The following is a 19420-nucleotide window of genomic DNA, read 5'->3' on the forward strand; positions in this document are numbered from 1 at the left end:
CACCTGAGAGTAGGGTAGGGCTTCCTTATAAAGGCCATTTGGAGCTAAATTTGGGCCAATGTGAACTTCTGCGGCCATGCAAGGTACTGGTAGGGGTGCCAGGTCTCCTAACACTTCTGCCGAGGACAGAGCCCTGACATGTACACTCACACATTGCAGGATCACACCAGGAGCAGAGAGAAGCGATCTGTTCTTTCAGTTTCATTGTTTGCTATGTGAGTCCTGTGATTGGTCACAGCAGTCACATGGTAAAACACCACGTGATCGCCGGGTGACCGGGCGAAACACTGATCCTTGGGCCCTGGGTTGCACACTCTGTGAGCCATGCAGAAGCCATCGATGCCGGCTGACGTACAGGAATGTTGGCCCACATTGGCACTGCATCCTATCCGCCATCTATGTACAATGGGTGGCCAGGAAGAAGTTAATAATTTCCCATTATACATTTATATCTATGCCACAGACTACAAAAAACAAGGGCCTTAGGGCTCTGAAAACTTACTACAGGTTACAAAAAACAGATGGGTGGTATTGTGACAACCCTAATAAAGAGGATATTAAAAAAGAAATTAGCTGATTGCTGCCAACTCCTACCATTAAGTGCTGAAGCAAATGTGTGGTGTGGATTGAAGCTCAGGGTTCAAAGCTAATTGATACAGTAGTTCTTCAACAGTTCAGGTCAGGTTTAGATCAGGTTCAGGACAGGTTTAGATCAGGTTCAGGTCTAGATGACATGTGCGGTTTAGAAACGGTTCCTATAGAAGTCAATAGCCTGCAATCTGCACCTGAACCGGACTGCACTGCTCAAAAATTGGACAGGACTCTTTTTCTATCCTCACTGAATCTGCTCTGCCAGTGCACCAACCATATGTGAACAGGCACCATAGGAAGCAATAATATTTCACATGTCATGCGGATTGGATGCGGTTTAGATCTCATACAATCTGCATATATGTGAACCGGCACTAAATTTGAACTCCAAAATTTAGACAAATACCGTCTAAATACAAGAGGCAATCTTGGTGTTCTATATTTTTTCCAGATCTGTGCAGAGATCCGGCATGAAACTATGCATCTGTGTAGGAACTTCCTGTAAAACAGACCGGTCAGTGGTGCTCTCTCTCCCTGTGCAGGGTGACTGGTCTTGTCTCCGCCCCTCCTGTAGTTTTCTGCAGGCAGCCTGTAGTGGGTAGGGCTGCTGGTACTTTCCTACAGTTCTGCTATCTGCACAGACTGTGTACAGCACCATGATGATGTCGCTTCTACTTTCACAACATAGAATCTGAGTTTGCAAAGGAGTTTGGTGCTCACAAAATGGATTTAAATCCTTTTGTAGCTATCAAGGAACACATTTATTACATTTGGAGTTCAGCTTTAACTGCTGTGGCAGGTTGAGGACATCAAGCAGCCACATACCTGCCTGATTTATTTTTTTATTTGTTCACATGCAGATGTGATTGTTTAAAAGCTAGAAATATTGTACATTTTAGGGGCTAATAATAATAACCAGGCTTTGTGAAAGGTTTGCTTGCCTAAAGTGTGCACCCAATCTGTCAGGTCTTTTCCAGTCACTATCTTAGTATACACGCTTAGAAACTCCCAATAGCCAACCTGTTCTTAGAAGACATGGGTGCAGCGTTCCCTTGATACTAACAATGGATTTTCAGTAATGCATTTCCCTTAGGTATGCAGTTTATATTTTCTGGAGAGATGATCAGTTGCAGTGTCAAGCTATCTTCGATCGATCTATGCGCAAATGTTTCATGATTGGATGGATGTGTTTGCAGCATTAGTCTGCTTCTTTATTCCATGTGGAGTAAACACATGTAAAATGCAATAACCATGCAGCCTATTGATGAACTGATGACTGCAGTGAAGAACTGTTGTCATCTCGTCTTGTGTGCCTGCAGGAGAAAGTAGAATATACTAGCAATGCGTTAAATGGTAAACCAACTGTAAAATACCATTAGGCAAGGTCAGCACTTTCTGTGAACTGTAGGTGAAGATGCGTTTAGGTGAACATCTGAGGTGGCCTTACAAGGGTTTTAGGTTTAATATAAGGAAAGATCAAAGATTTACTGCTTACTAAAAATCAAAAAGAACTACATGGGACTAATGCGTTTAAGGTGGACCATTTCTATTCCAGTATCTATAGAATGAACTTTTTCTTTTTTTTTTCTTTTGTTTTGCTTAAAAACAAATGCACAATAAGTGTATGTAAACTCTGCTGCAGTCTGTCCTCGAAGTTTCGGTTATTCCCCCATTGGGAACCACCATCTTGTGTATTGCATAGCATAGAGAAGAGGCAAAGCTGTCAATTACAGCCTGCATGTCAAAGACCCATCAACAACCCAAGCGACAGTAGCATGTCACATATTTCTGCAGGACAGTAGGCAGATGATAACTGCAGGTGGGAATGGTTAAAGTGTTACTAAACCCACAACAGTAAAATCAGCTTCTATATGCAGTAAAGCATGCTTGTGATACGCACTGTGGAACCTAAAGGGTTAATCCTCTGTATTGTGTAAAAAGGCAGTTTGATCCTTTCTTCTCTGTTCCTCCCGTTTTTCAAGCGACAATCTCCTGATGAGACAGACTGAACCGTAGGCATTTTGCACATGCTCAATTTGATGTGTATTGCTAGAGAGGTTTTTTTTTTTTTTATTGGGAGAATGCATGTGATCAGCACAGGGCCAATCAGCACTGGTCAGACAGACGTCAAAGGTTTTGCATCCTCCTACAGCAGAAAGAAAACTCCTACAAGCTTTAGCTAGTGCTGGGCTGGACACTGGTAGATGTCACAAGACTGCTCTAACTGCTGATGAGAAAAGGTATTTAGCAGTTTATATTTACTAAAATAATTGCATTTCCATGTTCTGTGTACTATGAGAGACCAGATATAGTGGATGCAGGGTCCTGGGTTTAGTAACACTGTAAAGGTGAATGCTTTGCTGCTGACTTTTGACAAATTGTCAAAATTTGCATATAAGTTTTGTTTTGGTGAAATAAATTAATTTGAAGATTATGATACTATCATTTTTTTGGCATGCTGGGGAATAGAAAGGGGTAATTTTAAAGGAGAAGCAGGGCCAAAGGTCTTTTGGCCCCACTTCTCCTATGGATCACAGGAGCGCATATTGTTCTGCACTCCTTTCACCTTATTTCAGCTGACAGCGGGCTAAAGTCTGCTGTTGGTTGAAGTCATAGAGCCAGTCCAGGCTCTGTAGAGATCTAGATTATCACCATGCCTCTGAGAGTCTAAGGCAGTAACTCCATTGAGCGCTGAAGGGGCTGAGCAGAGAGCCGGTGACTGACAGTCTATGCTCTCTGCTCAGTGAAGACCAGAGTGATTAGTGGCCCTTGATTGCTCAGTTCTCAGTCTTAGAGCTGGCGGGGGACAGATGCAGCATTGGATTGATGCTGCATCCACCTAGGTGAGTATGATTGTGTTTTTTACATCCTGAACTTCTCTTTAAATATTTTCATAATCAGGGATTACCCTTTTATTGACCAGAACAGTTTTTGTATTTAGCAAGTTTATTGGTCTCCTGTATTCATTTGATTTGACTAATCTAGCCTTTCACAACCTGTCTTAGAACACTTAGATAATTTTCAGGTAATCCTCACTAAAACTAATTCATCAGCGGTAACTGGGGGAAGATGTTTCTTTCATTGGTGGGGTGGTCAATAGGAAGAATGAAAATTTTAGTGCAGCCATACATGAATCAAAATTCAGCCAGTTCAGCAGGCTGATTTGGCTGATATATGTATGGACAGGTTTTTTGTACAGAAGTCGATCTACCGATCGACTTCTGTACAGCTAGCCTATCTGTTTCTCCCATCCACTTCAAATGTATGGATGGTGGAATTGGGTCATTTTTTTCCTTTCAACCCGTTGGTTGAACAAAAAAAAAAGGTTAATATTTGGCCAGCTTTACAGTAGTTGTCAGAATACCAGTCCTAAAGATGGCCACAAAGATCATTAAGGTCATAGTGATTTTTTTGCACAGTGGCATTGAACCCAAAACTATGCAGACAGTAGCTTCTTCTGGAGGAATCCTGGTTGAGAATGGCTGGTCTAACAGTGCATTCATAACGTTTTCAGACCGGCTTCACTTTTTTCAATTTTATTATGAATACATCATGAATGCACTGTGAAGCGAAACTTCACTCTAAAGAGGAAGTAAAGCTTTATGCCCTCCTCTTCTGTGTTTGGCACTTTTTTTGGGGGGGTGGGAGTGGGTACCTGGTTTTGACAGATGATCCACTGGAAGCTCTCCACCCCCCTCCCCACAAACACACACACACACAACTTTCTTGGACTTGTCAAAGGTCCCAGAAGGCTGTGGGACCGTTCACAAAGCGCAGCACAGCTGTCCACATTAAACATGCTGGTGCTGCGGATCCGAAGACCAGCAAAGAATCAGTTTGGGTGAGCATGGCGCTGGGCCTCTGGACAGGTGAGTGTCCTTTTATTAAAAGTCAGTAGCTGCAGTATTTGTAGCTGCTGACTTTTATTTTTTTTTTTTTCAAAAGGATGAAAGAATCGCATTAAAATCTAACTTGGCAAATAAAAAGTTGGCAAATTCACTAGAGGGCTGTCCTGTCCTCTTCCTGTTGCTAAACATCAGTCAGTGTGGAGGTTAACAGCTTTGGATTTTTGGGCCCAGCTGCACTGAAGACAATCCAACGAGGAACACGCTTTTTTTGAGAAACGATATTTCGCTGATTATACTACCTGTAACTCTTATCTGTGAATTGTGAGAAATTGTTACTGTTTAGACTCTCCCCATTGGAAGATTGTGTTACAGGCAGTGTAATCAGTAAAATAATTTTTCTCAATGAAGGAGGAGAAATGAGGGGGCGAGTCCCCATTGGATCATCCTTAGTGCAATTGCCCAGAGAACCGAAGCTATTAACCCACACATTGCCAGAAGTTCACAAGCAGGAAGAAGACAGGATACTCTGCACTGAAGATTCCTACAGAATTCAGCAGCCCGCAGAACAAAGGATACCCTTCATTACAGGTTGGAAATGTAACCAAAACTTTAGAGAAGGAAATGTGTTTTAGCTAAATTTCAGCTTTAATCTCATTAGCACTGCTGTATCTCTAGTGAATCAGTTAATTACTTATAAGCACGCATGGGGTGTATTTACATTTTTATCAGTAGAACGTCCGATAGCTGTACAAAAGTGTATGTTACATGTGCTCAGCTATTTAGAAATGTAGTCCGATTTCCAGAGTTAATTCTTGAGAAGCTAAGACTGAAATTAGACCGAACTATGCATCTTTTTCAGTATTTTGCTCTCGTACTCATCTAGGGTAGCAGATGTACTTTATTGAAATGAGATTGTTAAACAGCGGTATACGCTCGGCAAATGTGTGTTTATTTTTATCACTCAAAGCCTGTTCTAAAGACTGGATTTAGGTGTAGTGACTGCTTTCAAACAACATTTCCTGGATAGCAGTAATCTCTGCTGTCAATATCTCCAGTATCTTAGCTATGTACAAATAATGAATCACACTTCAACAAAGCTCGTTTGATTTTTTTTCTTTATGCCACAAATTTCAGCATACCTTTATGGAATAGAAGTAAGAATATAAGTAATGTGCAACTGACTTTTTCTGGCTATCAGAAGCATTTGTTATTGCACACAAAGATTACTATCTCATTGAACTGTTTGAATTCTGTTGACAACAGTTGTTTTTGTTCCTTTCAGAGGAAAAGGGAATGAAGTATTTTGGTTTGTTCACATGTGTAGCTGTAATGGTTTTGTTGCATGCGTTTCGCATCCTCAAGCATAGGTTTGTTTGTCATTTTAGGATCTTTCATATTTTTGCTTACATGTTGTTGCATGAGAACTATGTGAGAATTATGGTGCTTTGCCACTTATTTTCTGTTCTGTATTTCTTTACAAGTTGCTACAAATTGGTAATATATTTATTCGGTTTAGTTTAATTAAAAAAACCTGAATTATGCCCTATGTGCCAACAGAGAACATATTATAAATGAAATGAGCCCACCCTCTACTGTGTGTGTGTGTTTGTGTATGTATGTATGTATGTATGTATATATATATATATATATATATATATATATATATTTTAATATATATATTGTGACAGTATGAACGGCGAGGCGATCGATGGACGCTATGGGGTTTATTTACTAAAGCTGGAGACTCCAAAATCAGACTCCCTTCTGCATAGAAACCAATCAGCTTCCAGGTTTCATTGCCAAAGCTTCATTGAACAAGCTGAGGTTAGAAGCTGATTGGTTTCTATGCAGAAGGGAGTCTGATTTTGGACTCTCCAGCTTTAGTAAATAAACCCCTATGTGTCACCTCGCATGCGATCATACTTTGAAGTTTAAGGTGGTGTCCACTCCGGGTTTTCAGGGCCACAATGGCAGAGGTGGTTCCGGACCAGATTTTGTGCTCCACTGATGACCACCAACAGGTGGTATAAATAAGGCAGGGCGGGAGCAAAGAGTCGCTCGTGGCCTGGGACTCAGAGAGCCATTCCTGAGAGAGCTGTGCATGAAAGTGATTGTTATACAAACAAGAGAAAAGGTTTGCTTATGGTTTTGTTTTGGTTGGTGACAGGAAGAAGCCCTTCATCAGTAAAAGAGGAAAAAGTTCTATGTTTAGTTAGTGCCTGGATGGCAAGGGTTTATTTTGATGTTTTTGTTATTTTGCAAACCTTTTAAATAAAACTCACAGCTAGTCAGATTTTGAAGAAAGCTTGCTGTGCGGTCTACCTTTTTCCCAGGGAAGGAGATCCCCCCCCCCACCTGAGCTACCCCCACAATATATATATATATTAATATATATAGACACACACACACACTATATTGCCAAAACTATTGGGACGCCTGCCTTTACGCGCACATGAACTTTAATGGCATCCCAGTCTTAGTCCGTATTGTTCAATATTGAGTTGGCCCACCCCATTTCAACTCTTCTGGGAAGGCTGTCCACAAGGTTTAGGAGTGTGTCTATGGGAATGTTTGACCATTCTTCCAGAAGCACATTTGTGAGGTCAGGCACTGATGTCGGGCAAGAAGGCCTTGCTTGCAGTCTCCGCTCTAATTCATCCCAAAGGTGTTCTATCGGGTTGAGATCAGGACTCAGGCCAGTGCAGGCCAGTCAAGTTCCTCCACCCCAAACTCACTCATCTATGTCTTTATGGATCTTGCTTTGTGCACTGGTGTGCATTCATGTTGGAACAGGAAGGGGCCATCCGCAAACTGTTCCCCAAAGTTGGGAGCATGAAATTGTCCAAACTGTCTTGGAATGCTGATGCCTTAAGAGGAACTAAGGGGCCAAGCCCAACCCCTGAAAAACAAAAAACCACACCATAATTCCCCCCACCACTAAACTTTACACTTGGCAAAATGCAGTTAGTCAAGTACCGTTCTCCTGGCAACTGCCAAACCCAGACACGTCCATCGGATTGCCAGACAGAGAAGCCTGATTCATTCAAAGAATACGTCTCCACTGCTCTAAAGTCAAATGGTGGCCTACTTTACACCACTGCATCCGACGCTTTTACATGGTTGCATAGTTAGTCTGGCTGAAAAAGACAAAAGTCCATCCAGTTCAACCATTAAAAAAAAAGTTATAATCCTACACCCACAGTTGATCCAGAGGAAGGCAAAAAAAACCCCAGCAAAGCATGATACAATTTGCTCCTGCAGGGGAAAAAAATCCTTCCTGATCCCCCGAGAGGCAATCGGATATTCCCTGGATCAACCTTACCTACAAATGTTAGTATCCAGTTATATTCTGTGTATCCAAGAAATAATCTAGGCCTTTTTTAAAGCAATCCACTGAGCTGGCCAGAACCAACTCTTGAGGGAGTCTATCATTTTCACAGCTCTTACTGTGAAGAAATCTTTCCATGTTTGGAGATTTCTTTTCCTCCAGATGTAAAGAGTGCCCCCTTGTCCTCTGTGATGACCTCAGGGTGAATAACTCTACACCGAGTTCACTATATGAACCACTGATGTATTTATACATGTTGATCATATCCCCCCTTAATCTCCTCTCCTCAGGAGAGAATAAATTCAGTTCTTCTAATCTTTCCTCATAGCTGAGCTCTTTCATGCCTCTTATCAGTTTGGTTCCCCTTCTCTGTACTTTCTCCAGTTCCCCAATGTTCTTTTTGTGACTGGTGCCCAAATCTGAACTGCATATTCCAGATGAGGTATTACTAATGATTTGCACAGGGGTAATATGATATCTCTCTCTGGAGTCTATACCTCTTTTAATACAAGAGAGGATTTTGCTTGCTTTAGAAACTGCAGCATGGCATTGCATGCCATTATTAAGCTTGTGATCTACCAGAACCCCCAGATCCTTCTCCACCATTGATTTCCCCAGTTGTACTCCCCCTAGTATGTATGATGCATGCATATTCTTAGCCCCCAAGTGCAAAACCTTACATTTATCAACATTGAACCTCATTTGCCACATAGTTGCCCAATTAAACAGTGCATTGAGGTCGGTTTGTAAGTTGGAGATAACCTGTAAGGATGTTATTCCACTGCACAGCTTGGTGTCATCTGCAAAGACTTAATCCCAGACCCTATATCATTTATAAATATATTAAAAACTAAGGGTCCCAACACTGAACCTTGGGGTACACCACTGACAACCCTAGACCATTCAGAGTATGAATCATTAACCACTACTCTCTGAATACGATCTTTTAGCCAGTTTTCTGTTCATTTACATACAGATTTTTCCAAGCCTGTAGACTTTACCTTACACATAAACCATGTGTGGTGAACTGTGTCAAACGCTTTTGCAAAATCCAAGTATACCACGTCCACAGTCACCCCGCTGTCCAAAGTTTTGCTCACCTCCTCATAAAAAGAAATCAGATTTGTTTGACAACTTCTGTCTTTCATGAATCCATGCTGTCTGTTGCTTAAAATATTTTTTTTCCAGCAAGAACTCATCTATGTGATCTTTTATTAAACTCTCCAGTATCTTCCCAACTATAGAAGTTAAACTAACATGTCTATAATTACTTGGTAAAGATTTTTACCCCTTTTTAAATATAGGCACCACATTGGCCTTATGCCAATCCAGTGGTACTATGCCAGTCATTAAAGAGTCCCTAAAAAAAATAGAAACAATGGCTTTGAAATGACAGAGCTCAATTCTTTAAGGACCCGTGGGTGTATGCCATCCGGTTCAGGTGCTTTATTCACCTTTATTCTGTCTAAATATTTCTGGATCATATCAATTGTGAGCCAATGTGGATCATCTGGAGCTGTGTCATTACTATGCTTTGCATTGCACTTGGTGATGTAAGGTTTGGATGCAGCTGCATGGCCATGGAAACCCATTCATCTAAGCTTCCTACACACTGTTGTGCTAATCTGAAGGCCACACAAAGTTTGGAGGTCTTTAGCTATTGACTCTGTAGACAGTTAGTGACTTTGGCTCACTGTGCGCTTCAGCATTTTCTGTAGCCTACCGCTTCGTGTCTGAGTTGCTGTTGTTCCCATTTGCTTCCACTTTGTTATAATACCACTAACAGTATTTAGTAGCAAGGAAATTCATGGATGGACTTATTGCACAGGTGGAAACCTATCACGGTACCATGTTTGATTTCACTGAGCTTCTGAGAGCGACCCATTCTTTCACAAATGTTTCTAGAAGCAGTCTGCATGTCTAGGCATTTTATTGGATATAAAATGTCAGGTTTCTGTGATGTAAAAAAATTAGACAAAGATAAATAATTTCAGAACTTTTTCCACCTTTAATGTAACCTATAAACTGTACAACTCAGTTGAACAACAAACTGAAATCTTTTAGGTGAAGGGAAGTAAAAATAAAAAACTAAAATAATATGGTTGCATAAGTGTGCACACCCTTAAACTAATACTTTGTTGAAGCATCTTTTGATTCTATTAAAGCACTCAGTCTTTTTGGGTATGAGTCTCTCAGCATGACACATCTTGACTTGCCAATATTTGCCCACTCTTCCTTGCAAAAACACTCTAAATCTGTCAGATTCTGAGGGCATCTCCTGTGCACACCCCTCTTCAGATCAACCCACAGTTTTTTGATCGAATTCAGGTCTGGGCTCTGTCTGATCCATTACAAAACTTTAATCTTCTTCTTGAGAAGCCATTCGTTTTTTGATTTGGATATATGCTTTGAATCATTGTCATTTTGAAAGATGAAGTTCCTGTTCATGTTTAGCTTTCTAGCAGAAGCCTGAAGGTTTTGTTCTAATATTGACTGCTATTTGGAACTGTTCATAATTCCCTCTACCTTGACTAAGGCCCCAGTTCTAGCTGAAGAAAAAAAGCCCCAAAGCATGATGCTGCCACCACCATGCTTCACTGTGGGTATGGTGTTGTTTTGGTGATGTGCAATGTTGTTTTTGTGCCAAACATATCTTTTGGAATTATGGCCAAAAAGTTCAACCTTGGTTTCATCAGACCATAACACATTTTCCCACATGCTTTTGGGAGACTTAAGATGTGTTTTTGCTAAATTTAGCCGGGCTTGGATGTTTTTCTTCATAAGAAAAGGCTTCCGTCTTGCCACTATACCCCATAGCCCAGACAAATTAAGAATACAGATGATTGTTGTCACATGTACCACACAGCCAGTACTTTCCAGATATTCCTGCAACTCCTTTAATCTTGCTGTAGGCCTCCCAGACCAGTTTTCTTCTCGTCTTTTCATCAATTTTTGGAGGAATGTCCAGTTCTTGGTATTGTCACTGTTGCGCCATATTTTCTCCACTTGATGATTCTTCAGTGTGTTCCATGGTATATCTAATGCTTTAGAAATTGTTTTGTACCCTTCTCCTGACTGATACCTTTTAACAATGAGATCCCTCTGATGCTTTGGATGCTCTCTACGGACCATGGCTTTTGCTGTAGGAATGTGACTACGAAAATGTCAGGAAAGACCTACTAGAACAGCTGAACTTTATTTGGGGTTAATCAGAGGCACTCTAAAGGATGGCAGGTGTGTACTGACTCCTATTTAACATGATTTTGAATGTGATTGCTTAATTCTGAACACAGCTACATCTCCAGTTATAGGAAGGTGTGTACACTTAAGCAACCACATTATTTTAGTTTTTTATGTTTACTTTTCCCCTATAAAATATTTTAGTTTGTTTTTCAATTGAGTTGTACAGTTTATAGGTCACATTATAGGTGTACACACACACGGCCAAAAATATTGGCACCCCTGCATTTCTGTCAGATAATGCACCACTTCGCCCAGAATTGTTGCAATTATAAATGTTTATTTCTTTTGTTTGTATCGATGTGACACAAAATAAAGAGCAAAAACCAAAAGCCAAATCGGACACCTTCCATAAACCCCCCCCCCCCCCCCCCCAAAATGGACTAGACAAAATTATTGGCACCCTCAGTTTAATATTTGGTAGCACACCCCTTGGAAAAAATAACTGAAATCAATCACTTCCTGTAACCATCAATGAGTTGCTTACAGCTCTCTACTGAAATTTTGGAGCACTCTTCTTTTCCCAACTGCTCCAGGTCTCTCAGACTGGAAGGGTTCCTTTTCTCAACTGCTGTTTTGAGATCTCTCCACAGATGCTCTAATGGATTTAGATCTGAACTCATTGCTGGCCAGTTCAATACTGAAGTGCTTTGTTTTAAACCATTTCTGGCTGCTTTTTGATGTGTGCTTTGGGTCATTGTCCTGCTGTAAGACCAATGACCTCTGATGGAGATCCAGCTTTCTGACACTGGGCCCTACATTGCACACCAGAATTCTTCGGTAGTCTTCTGATTTAATAATTCCATGCACATGTTCAAGAAATCCAGTTCCTGAAGCAGCAAAGCAACCCCAAAACATGAGTGAACCTCCACCATGTTTGACTGTAAGGACTGTATTTTTTTCTTTAAAGGCCTCATTGGTTTTGTAGAATGCTGGGCTTTACCAAAAAGCTGTAATTTTGTTTCGTCAGTCCATAGCACATGCTTTCAAAAGATTTTTAGCTTCCTCAGGTAAGTTTTGGCAAACTCCAATCTGCCTTTTTTATATTTCTGTATCAGCAGTGGGGTCCTCCTGGGTCTCCTATCATAACGTCCCTTTACATTCAGATTGTGACGTATAGTGCGAGCTGACACAGTTGTACCCTGTGCCTGAAGGTCAGCTTGAATTTCTTTGGAAGTTGATTGAGGTTCTTTATCTACCATTCAAACAGTCCTTCGTTGCAAACTTTGATCAATTTTTCTCTTTCGTCCATATCCAAAGAGGTTAGCTACAGTGCCGTGGGCTATAAACTTCTTGACAATATTGCGCACAGTGGACACCGAAACATTAAGATCTGTTAATTGATACTAGTGACTTTAATTGCAAATGACAGGAACACCACAAACTTGGAATGCAATAATGTCTAACAATTTTGAGAAGGTTCCAATCATTTTACCCAGTCCATTTTTGAGGTTGTGCGTGGAATGTGTCAGATTTGGCTTTTTGTTACTCCACTTTTTTGTGTCACACCAATACAAACAAAAGCATGCCTAAATATTTGTAATTGCAACAATTTTCTGGGCAAAGTGGTGCCTTATCTGACAGAACTTCAGGGATGCCAATATTTTTGGCCATGACTGTGTGTGTATGTGTGTGCATAAGGGAGAGCTGGGGTGGATACTGTAGGTTGGTGTGTCAGCAGGAGGCAGAGAAAGAGCAGTACACTGATCTTCCCAGTGAAGAGTTGTGTAGGGGGGCATGTCAGCACAAGTTTTGGCCATTGGATGACAGGCAGACAGACATGCAAAGAACTGACCATGCTGGGAAAAATGTGCTTCTATACCTAACGTGGTCAGATTTAAATAGGAAAGCTAGGGGGCTGGCAGGATCACCAGGTATTTCACACAATGGAAGAAATGCAATGAGAACAGAATACTTTTTAACACAAGAATGTGGTATAACATACACATATCAGAAATATGAAATGTTACGGTAACATACATTTTAGGTTTTGGATAAATGCAAGTTTTAAGTTATACATAATTTCCTATATTTCTGGTAAGTTGAAGCAAAGAGACCTCTGGACCTGGGTTTACCTGCTGCATGTACCCTATAGTGACTAAAATTGAAAGATTTATAAGTCTGGGCTGAATGTGAGACACTGTAGTGGGTAAAGTGACACAGTATATGAAGGGAACAGCGGGCAAGTTCTGACCCTCTAATCAAAACTAGAAAATATGTTTTGGCTGGCATTCTGTTTTAAAAGGTTGGTTCACGTTTGCAAAAAACTGCCTATAAATAATGCCCTTAGTATCAGTGTAGGCAATTTACTTACCTTCCAAGTCTGGCCAAAAAACTGCCATAGATGGCATCATCCTGTCTTACCGAAAAAACAAGGAAGGGTTGTAACAGCGCAAACACTGCAAAGTCCTGGGAAATGGTAGTATGGGGTGATCGTGGTATTAGTGGCTACTGTATGAAGAGCGTAGGATTCCGTGTGGCACTGAGGGCAAGGCTTCATAATAAGCTGTAGCAACTTCTGTAGATGAGAAAAAGGAGAGAAGCGCCTCTAAGTGCAATAAGTCTTTTTATTCAAGTCTAAATGTAGAAACACTCACATGTGTGAAGTAATCATAAGCATAAAAACCGTGGTTAACAATAGTTAACGGTGGGGTGGTAACCCGGGTGAAGAGCCGTCATCTCTCTGCGATGTGGGGAGGTCAGCTCTCGGCTGGAACAGCGTGGTGGCTGGAGGGAAACAGCGGTGAGGCCGGCCGGCATGCACGTCCTCCCTCAGAGCCGGATGGAACGCACGCTGGAACGTAGCGGCGGTGTGGCCGTGATGACGTCAGCTCCCAGGGTGCACTGCGACGCGTTTCGGAGCATGCACTGGCCGTGGAAGGCGGAAGTGCACTCCTTTTTCAAGCAGTTGCTTGAAAAAGGAGTGCACTTCCGCCTTCCACGGCCAGTGCATGCTCCGAAACGCGTCACAGTGCACCCTGGGAGCTGACGTCATCACGGCCACACCGCCGCTACGTTCCAGCGTGCGTTCCATCCGGCTCTGAGGGAGGACGTGCATGCCGGCCGGCCTCACCGCTGTTTCCCTCCAGCCACCACGCTGTTCCAGCCGAGAGCTGACCTCCCCACATCGCAGAGAGATGACGGCTCTTCACCCGGGTTACCACCCCACCGTTAACTATTGTTAACCACGGTTTTTATGCTTATGATTACTTCACACATGTGAGTGTTTCTACATTTAGACTTGAATAAAAAGACTTATTGCACTTAGAGGCGCTTCTCTCCTTTTTCTCATCCTGTCTTACCTTCTTGCTAGGATCTTAAGACACTCCCAGCCCCACCATCACAGGAGCAAGCTCTCGAACCCCTGTACGTGTGGTCCACCTTCTCCACCGGTGCACCATCGTTAATTTGCATCGTGGATGCACACAAAAGTATACGACAAGCACATCTAAACACAGATTTTTTTCTGCCAGTGTGAACGAGCCCTAATAGTTAAGAATTTTCACCAGAATATGCAATCAGTTATTTCTTCAAATGTGTTGGCAGAGGTCAAGAAACAAAACATGAATGTGTCATGAAGCAAACAATGCGTCTTTTTAGACTACTTATGTGCAATTTGTTTTATTTAGATTGCTTCATTTTCTGAGTTTTATGAATACTGTATTTAACATTTGACTGTTTTTTTTCTTCATGCAGATTACCATGCCTAATTTCAGCACACTGACTCTTTGCATCACTGCAACCAGCTTTTCCATATCCCAGCTCCTGTTTCATGTAGGCAGCTCTTGGTTCTCAACACGTCTGACTTGTGGCTTCAGCAGACTCAGTTCAAAGCAGAGGATTGAATGGAATTCCAGGTAGTAATGAAAATCACGTGTTCTTGTGGTAATCACTATAACGTGTATTCCGTGTACTGTGTTTGGCTTAGATATTAACTGAGTCTATTTACTTTACTTTCACTGCATGCCTAAAGACCTTTTTTAATTTCTTATTCATTGGTCAGTCTGATAAAGATTATGCCATTTTCAAAAATAGTTTAATTCTCAAAAATTTAAATTTTCAGAACGATCTCTTTCCTTTGGTATAGTTAGTCTGATTCGCAACTAAGTGTCTAAACCCTCGGTCACATCAAAGCCGATTTTGAAATTGTGCGTCCTGCCGATTTCAGTTGCGATTTGCAAGACATCTGACACAGATGTCTATGCAAATCTCAACAAAAGTAGTGCATGCACTACTTTAGAAATCGGTGCGGCTCCGACCAAGTCAGAACTGCACTGATATGACTGACCGCACTAATAAGGGACAATAGTGTGCGACTTGGCATATGATTTTCAAATCGCAGGGCATGCAAATCACATGCCAAGTCACACCCGATGTGACTGGGGTGTAACTGTCAATGTACTCTTTATGATACTTTTTTGTACTTGAGTCTTCCTTCTAACTTCCTTATCTGCCCATCTGTTTTCTGTCACAGTTAAAGAAAAGAAAAAAGAGAATAGAAGCATGATTTTTTAAGGTGCTATAGTCCATTAACCAGAATAATACTGGTAAAATATGATAATATTTATTACACATCCATGTTATGCGCTTCCCCGCCACCCTATAGCAGAAATACTGCTACAGGGCGGCAGGGCTGCGCAAAATCACGTATATATGTGTGATTTGAATTACTGGGTAAGGGGTGCACACGCTGCCATTGGTGGCTAGAGATGTTGATCACTGGGTCCCAGCCGGAGATTCCCCACCGGTATCTGGCGATCGCCGGGTAACACTGACAGGGGAGAGACCTGTGTGTAAACAACAAAGGTCTCTCTCCTGCCAGCAGTAACATGCTGCTGTGTATTTATCTGCACAGAAGAGAAATACACAGCAGCATGTTTCCCAAGTAAAACACACACAGCACATTATGTAAAACAGCACACAGTTAACCCTTTGATCTCCCCACATGTTAACCCCTTCTTGCCTAGTGTGATTAGTACAGTGTCAGTGCTTTTTATTAGTGTCATTAGGATGTCGGTGGCAGTTAGTTGGTTCCCTCCCTTGTGTCAGAATGCCTGCCGCAGGCCCACTATAAGTCGCTGATCGCCTCCATTACTAGTATAACATTTTTTTTTAAATTCCAGTATATATACCGCCATTTGTAGACGCTATAACTTTCATACAAACCAATTAATTTACATGTATGGGGGGGGTTTTTTGCAAACACATGTAGCAGAATACATTTTGGCCTAAATTTATGAAGAAATTTGATTTTTTAAATTTTTTTTACTGGTTATGTTTTATAGCAAAAAGTCAAAAATACTGTTTTTTTTTTCAAAATTGTCGGTCTTTTTTTTATAGCACAAAAAATATAAATGCAGTAGTGATCAAATACCATTGAAAGAAAGCTCTATTTGTGGGAAAAAGGGACATAAATGTCATTTATGAACAGCGTTGCATGACCGTGCAATTGTCAGTTAAAGTAACGCAGTGCCGTATCACAAAAAAATGGCCTGGTCAGGAAGGGAAGTAAATCCTCTGGAGAGCAAGTGGTTAAAGACATCCAACATTTTACAAAATTGTTCTCTCATTAGTATCCACAGTGATTGTTATTATTGTTGACAACTGCTCTATGCAAATATATTCTACGTGTTTCACTGCATGGCTTCTTCAGTAAGTATGCATTTAATGATCCATATCCCGGCCAGCCAATCCAAAGACTCATCCACATCAAAGGAGCGCTAGTCTGTATATGTCACTGGTTCTTGTAACCGCCATGACTGTGGCCGTTGCAGGAAACCAGTGTCATATACAGATTGGGCCCTTAATTGAAATGTATCAGGCCTGATTTGTGACACTTTGGTTTTCTTTAAATAGAATTCTTTAAATAACACTTTTTGAAGTTACTCTCATGCTGGCATACTTCCTCTGATCTTTGGATCAGCTGACCTGGATATGGTTCCTTAAATGCATACTTCTTGAAGAAGCCATGCGACAAAATAGAAGATATTGCATCGAGGAGTTGTCAACAATTATAACAACCACTGTGGACACTAATGAGAGAACAATTTTGTAAAATGTTGGATGTTTTTAATATGGATGTGAAATAAATATTATCATATTTTAACAGTATTGTTCTAGTTAATGGACTATAGTAGCTTAAAAATCACGCTCCTATTCTTTTTTTTTTTCTTTTGTTTAGATTTTTAGGGGATGTGGTGCAATTTTGTTATGTTCCTTTCTCCCACATAGATTTCTTGGTAAATTTTCACAGTTAAAGGTTCATGTTCACTAACCCATTTGAAAACCCACCCCCTAAAACAAATTTAGTAGCGGCCATGTGTTTTTTTTTTTTTTTCTTTTCCGGCTTCTGGCTGTAATGTACAAGTTATCCAGATAACTATATAGCCACTCAATCACTTTTAGTGTGTTAGTAGTTTTGCGTTCTTCTCCTCTACCTTCCCTCCCAGGATGGTGAGTGGGAGAAGATTAGGGAACATCTCTTCCCTAATCTCCTGTGCTGTCTATGATGTCTATGAAGCAGTTAGCCCTCTGCTTTGAGTGTTTCCGATTTCATAGCTGCCATTCCCCATCTGCTGTGGTCAGGAAAACAGCTAATCAAGCATGATCTGTGCTTGATTAGCTGCATTGGAGGGTAGGGGAGACAATTGAGGGGTCTAACTGACCCCTGATGTCTCCAGAAAAGACCTGTCACCTGACCAGTGCTATCACATAGAGGTCTTGTTAGCCCCCTTGTGATAGCAACAAATGTAAAGTGGTTCCAAAGAATCATTTTTATTTACCTAATATAAAAAAGCATGGTACACTTACATGCTCTGTGCTGTGGTATTGCACAGAGTGGTCCCAAACCTCCTCTGGGGTCCCCCACTGGTGCTCTCTGCTCTTCCTTTTTAGTATCTGCCCCATAGCAAGTTCCTTGCTATGTTGGAATATGTACAGGCTCACTCCCAAGCTGGGCTGTGTGTGTACATAGACATACACAACGTAGCTCAGTCCCATGTCCCTGCTCTCTGCTTGCAAGATTTGATTGACTGCAGCAGGAGCCCATGGCTTTTGATGCTGCCTCTGTGCCCTATGAATGCAAGGGGAGAGCTGCTACAGATAGGCACAGTGCTGGATCGAGTAAAGTATTTGGTGGGGGGAACCACTTTAAATGGGGAAAAAAGTAAAAAAAAAAAAAAATTAACAAGCTTTAATAGTAAAAGCAATAATTCTAGGTTTCTCATTTATGGTTTACTCTAAGTTAACGAGCAGTAAAGGCATTTAAAGTGTAGCCTGTTGATAATTATGGGTGTCATCATTTTTTGCCATGTTTCAGGCGCATGTATTATTGAGGCTTGATACATTTGATATCTATTTACTCTATTCTACCTCCTTGTACAAAAAATGGGGAATTAATTGTTTGTGTTCAATAAAATTCATTTTAGATAAATAGTTGTGCAAATTTTGTGCAACATAAAAAATTGCAACTACTGTCTTTCTATTCTACAAGGCTTCTGCTTTCAGAACCTATATAGTATTCTGGGGTTTTAAGTAATCTTATAGCCAAAAATGCAGACTTTAACATGAGTGCAAAAATGGAAAATTGCTGTGCAGGGGAACTAGTTAACCTCCAAGCTGCTCCCTAGGCTCTGGGCTGTGGGCAGTCCCTTGGTGTCATCAAAGGCAGTGCAGGGCTGTTAACCCTGTTTGGTAAGCGAAGTGCCACTGAGGCCCAAAGTGCCTTAGAGATGAGGCAATGCAGGACCGGTCTCACAGATCAAGGTGGCCTGCCAGAGCCGGGAGTAAGGTAAGCATTACTCCACCCCAAGACTTAACAAGCAGTTAACTCATGCAGTGCAGTGGGGCTCCTTTGCAAGGTATATTTTGCCTCTTTTCAGGAGTTCAGCTTTAAAGAGGTGCAAGGTCGCACGGCTGTGTTGTTAGCTTGCTTGTGACAATTGTACTCTTATCGCTGACTGGTTACACTGTCCTCTTGTGCCATATGGGATGGTAATTTGGTTTCAGATTATCAGGGAACTTCCGAAGCTTTATAATAAGGCATTTCTTGGCCCGGCTTTCCCTGCAATGCACAAATGCTTTTCAGCTTTATATTTCACTGACTGGTGTCCCTGGGTGTAATCTAATGCGTGCAGAGAGAATTTAAAATAGCTTTCCCCTCTTTCTTGGCAACCAGGCGAGTTAATGTGGCCCTTTGTGGTAAAGCGTTACAAGGGAAAAGAAGCTGATTTAGAGAAGCTCATGGATCAAGATTTACTAAAGGAGGTTATTATAGTTATCATCATACTCCCTAGAAGGGATGGAATAGTCTCATTCAGTAAAAATTCCTTCTTATATTATCTCTGGGATCTAAACATCGCACAAATCCTATTGAAGTGTTGAAGGGGATTTGAAGGTTTTTTACCTTAATGCA

At 41.2% G+C, this 19420-nt stretch overlaps 1 protein-coding gene across 2 annotated transcripts in view; it reads left to right on the forward strand.

The window, feature by feature from the left end:
• Positions 1-19420, forward strand: part of TLCD4 (TLC domain containing 4) — a 111406-nt gene that overhangs the window by 44050 nt on the left and 47936 nt on the right. For both annotated transcript variants that reach the window (XM_089677275.1, XM_089677276.1), the window contains exon 2: positions 14704-14864. In XM_089677275.1, the coding sequence (XP_089533401.1) occupies positions 14710-14864 (155 nt within the window). In that variant the 5' untranslated portion in view covers positions 14704-14709. The remainder of the gene's footprint in view (positions 1-14703; positions 14865-19420) is intronic.

This window comes from Staurois parvus, unplaced genomic scaffold, assembly GCF_062004578.1.
Source record: "Staurois parvus isolate SC_StPar_1 unplaced genomic scaffold, SC_StPar_1.0 ptg000183l, whole genome shotgun sequence".
NCBI classification, from domain to species: domain Eukaryota; kingdom Metazoa; phylum Chordata; class Amphibia; order Anura; family Ranidae; genus Staurois; species Staurois parvus.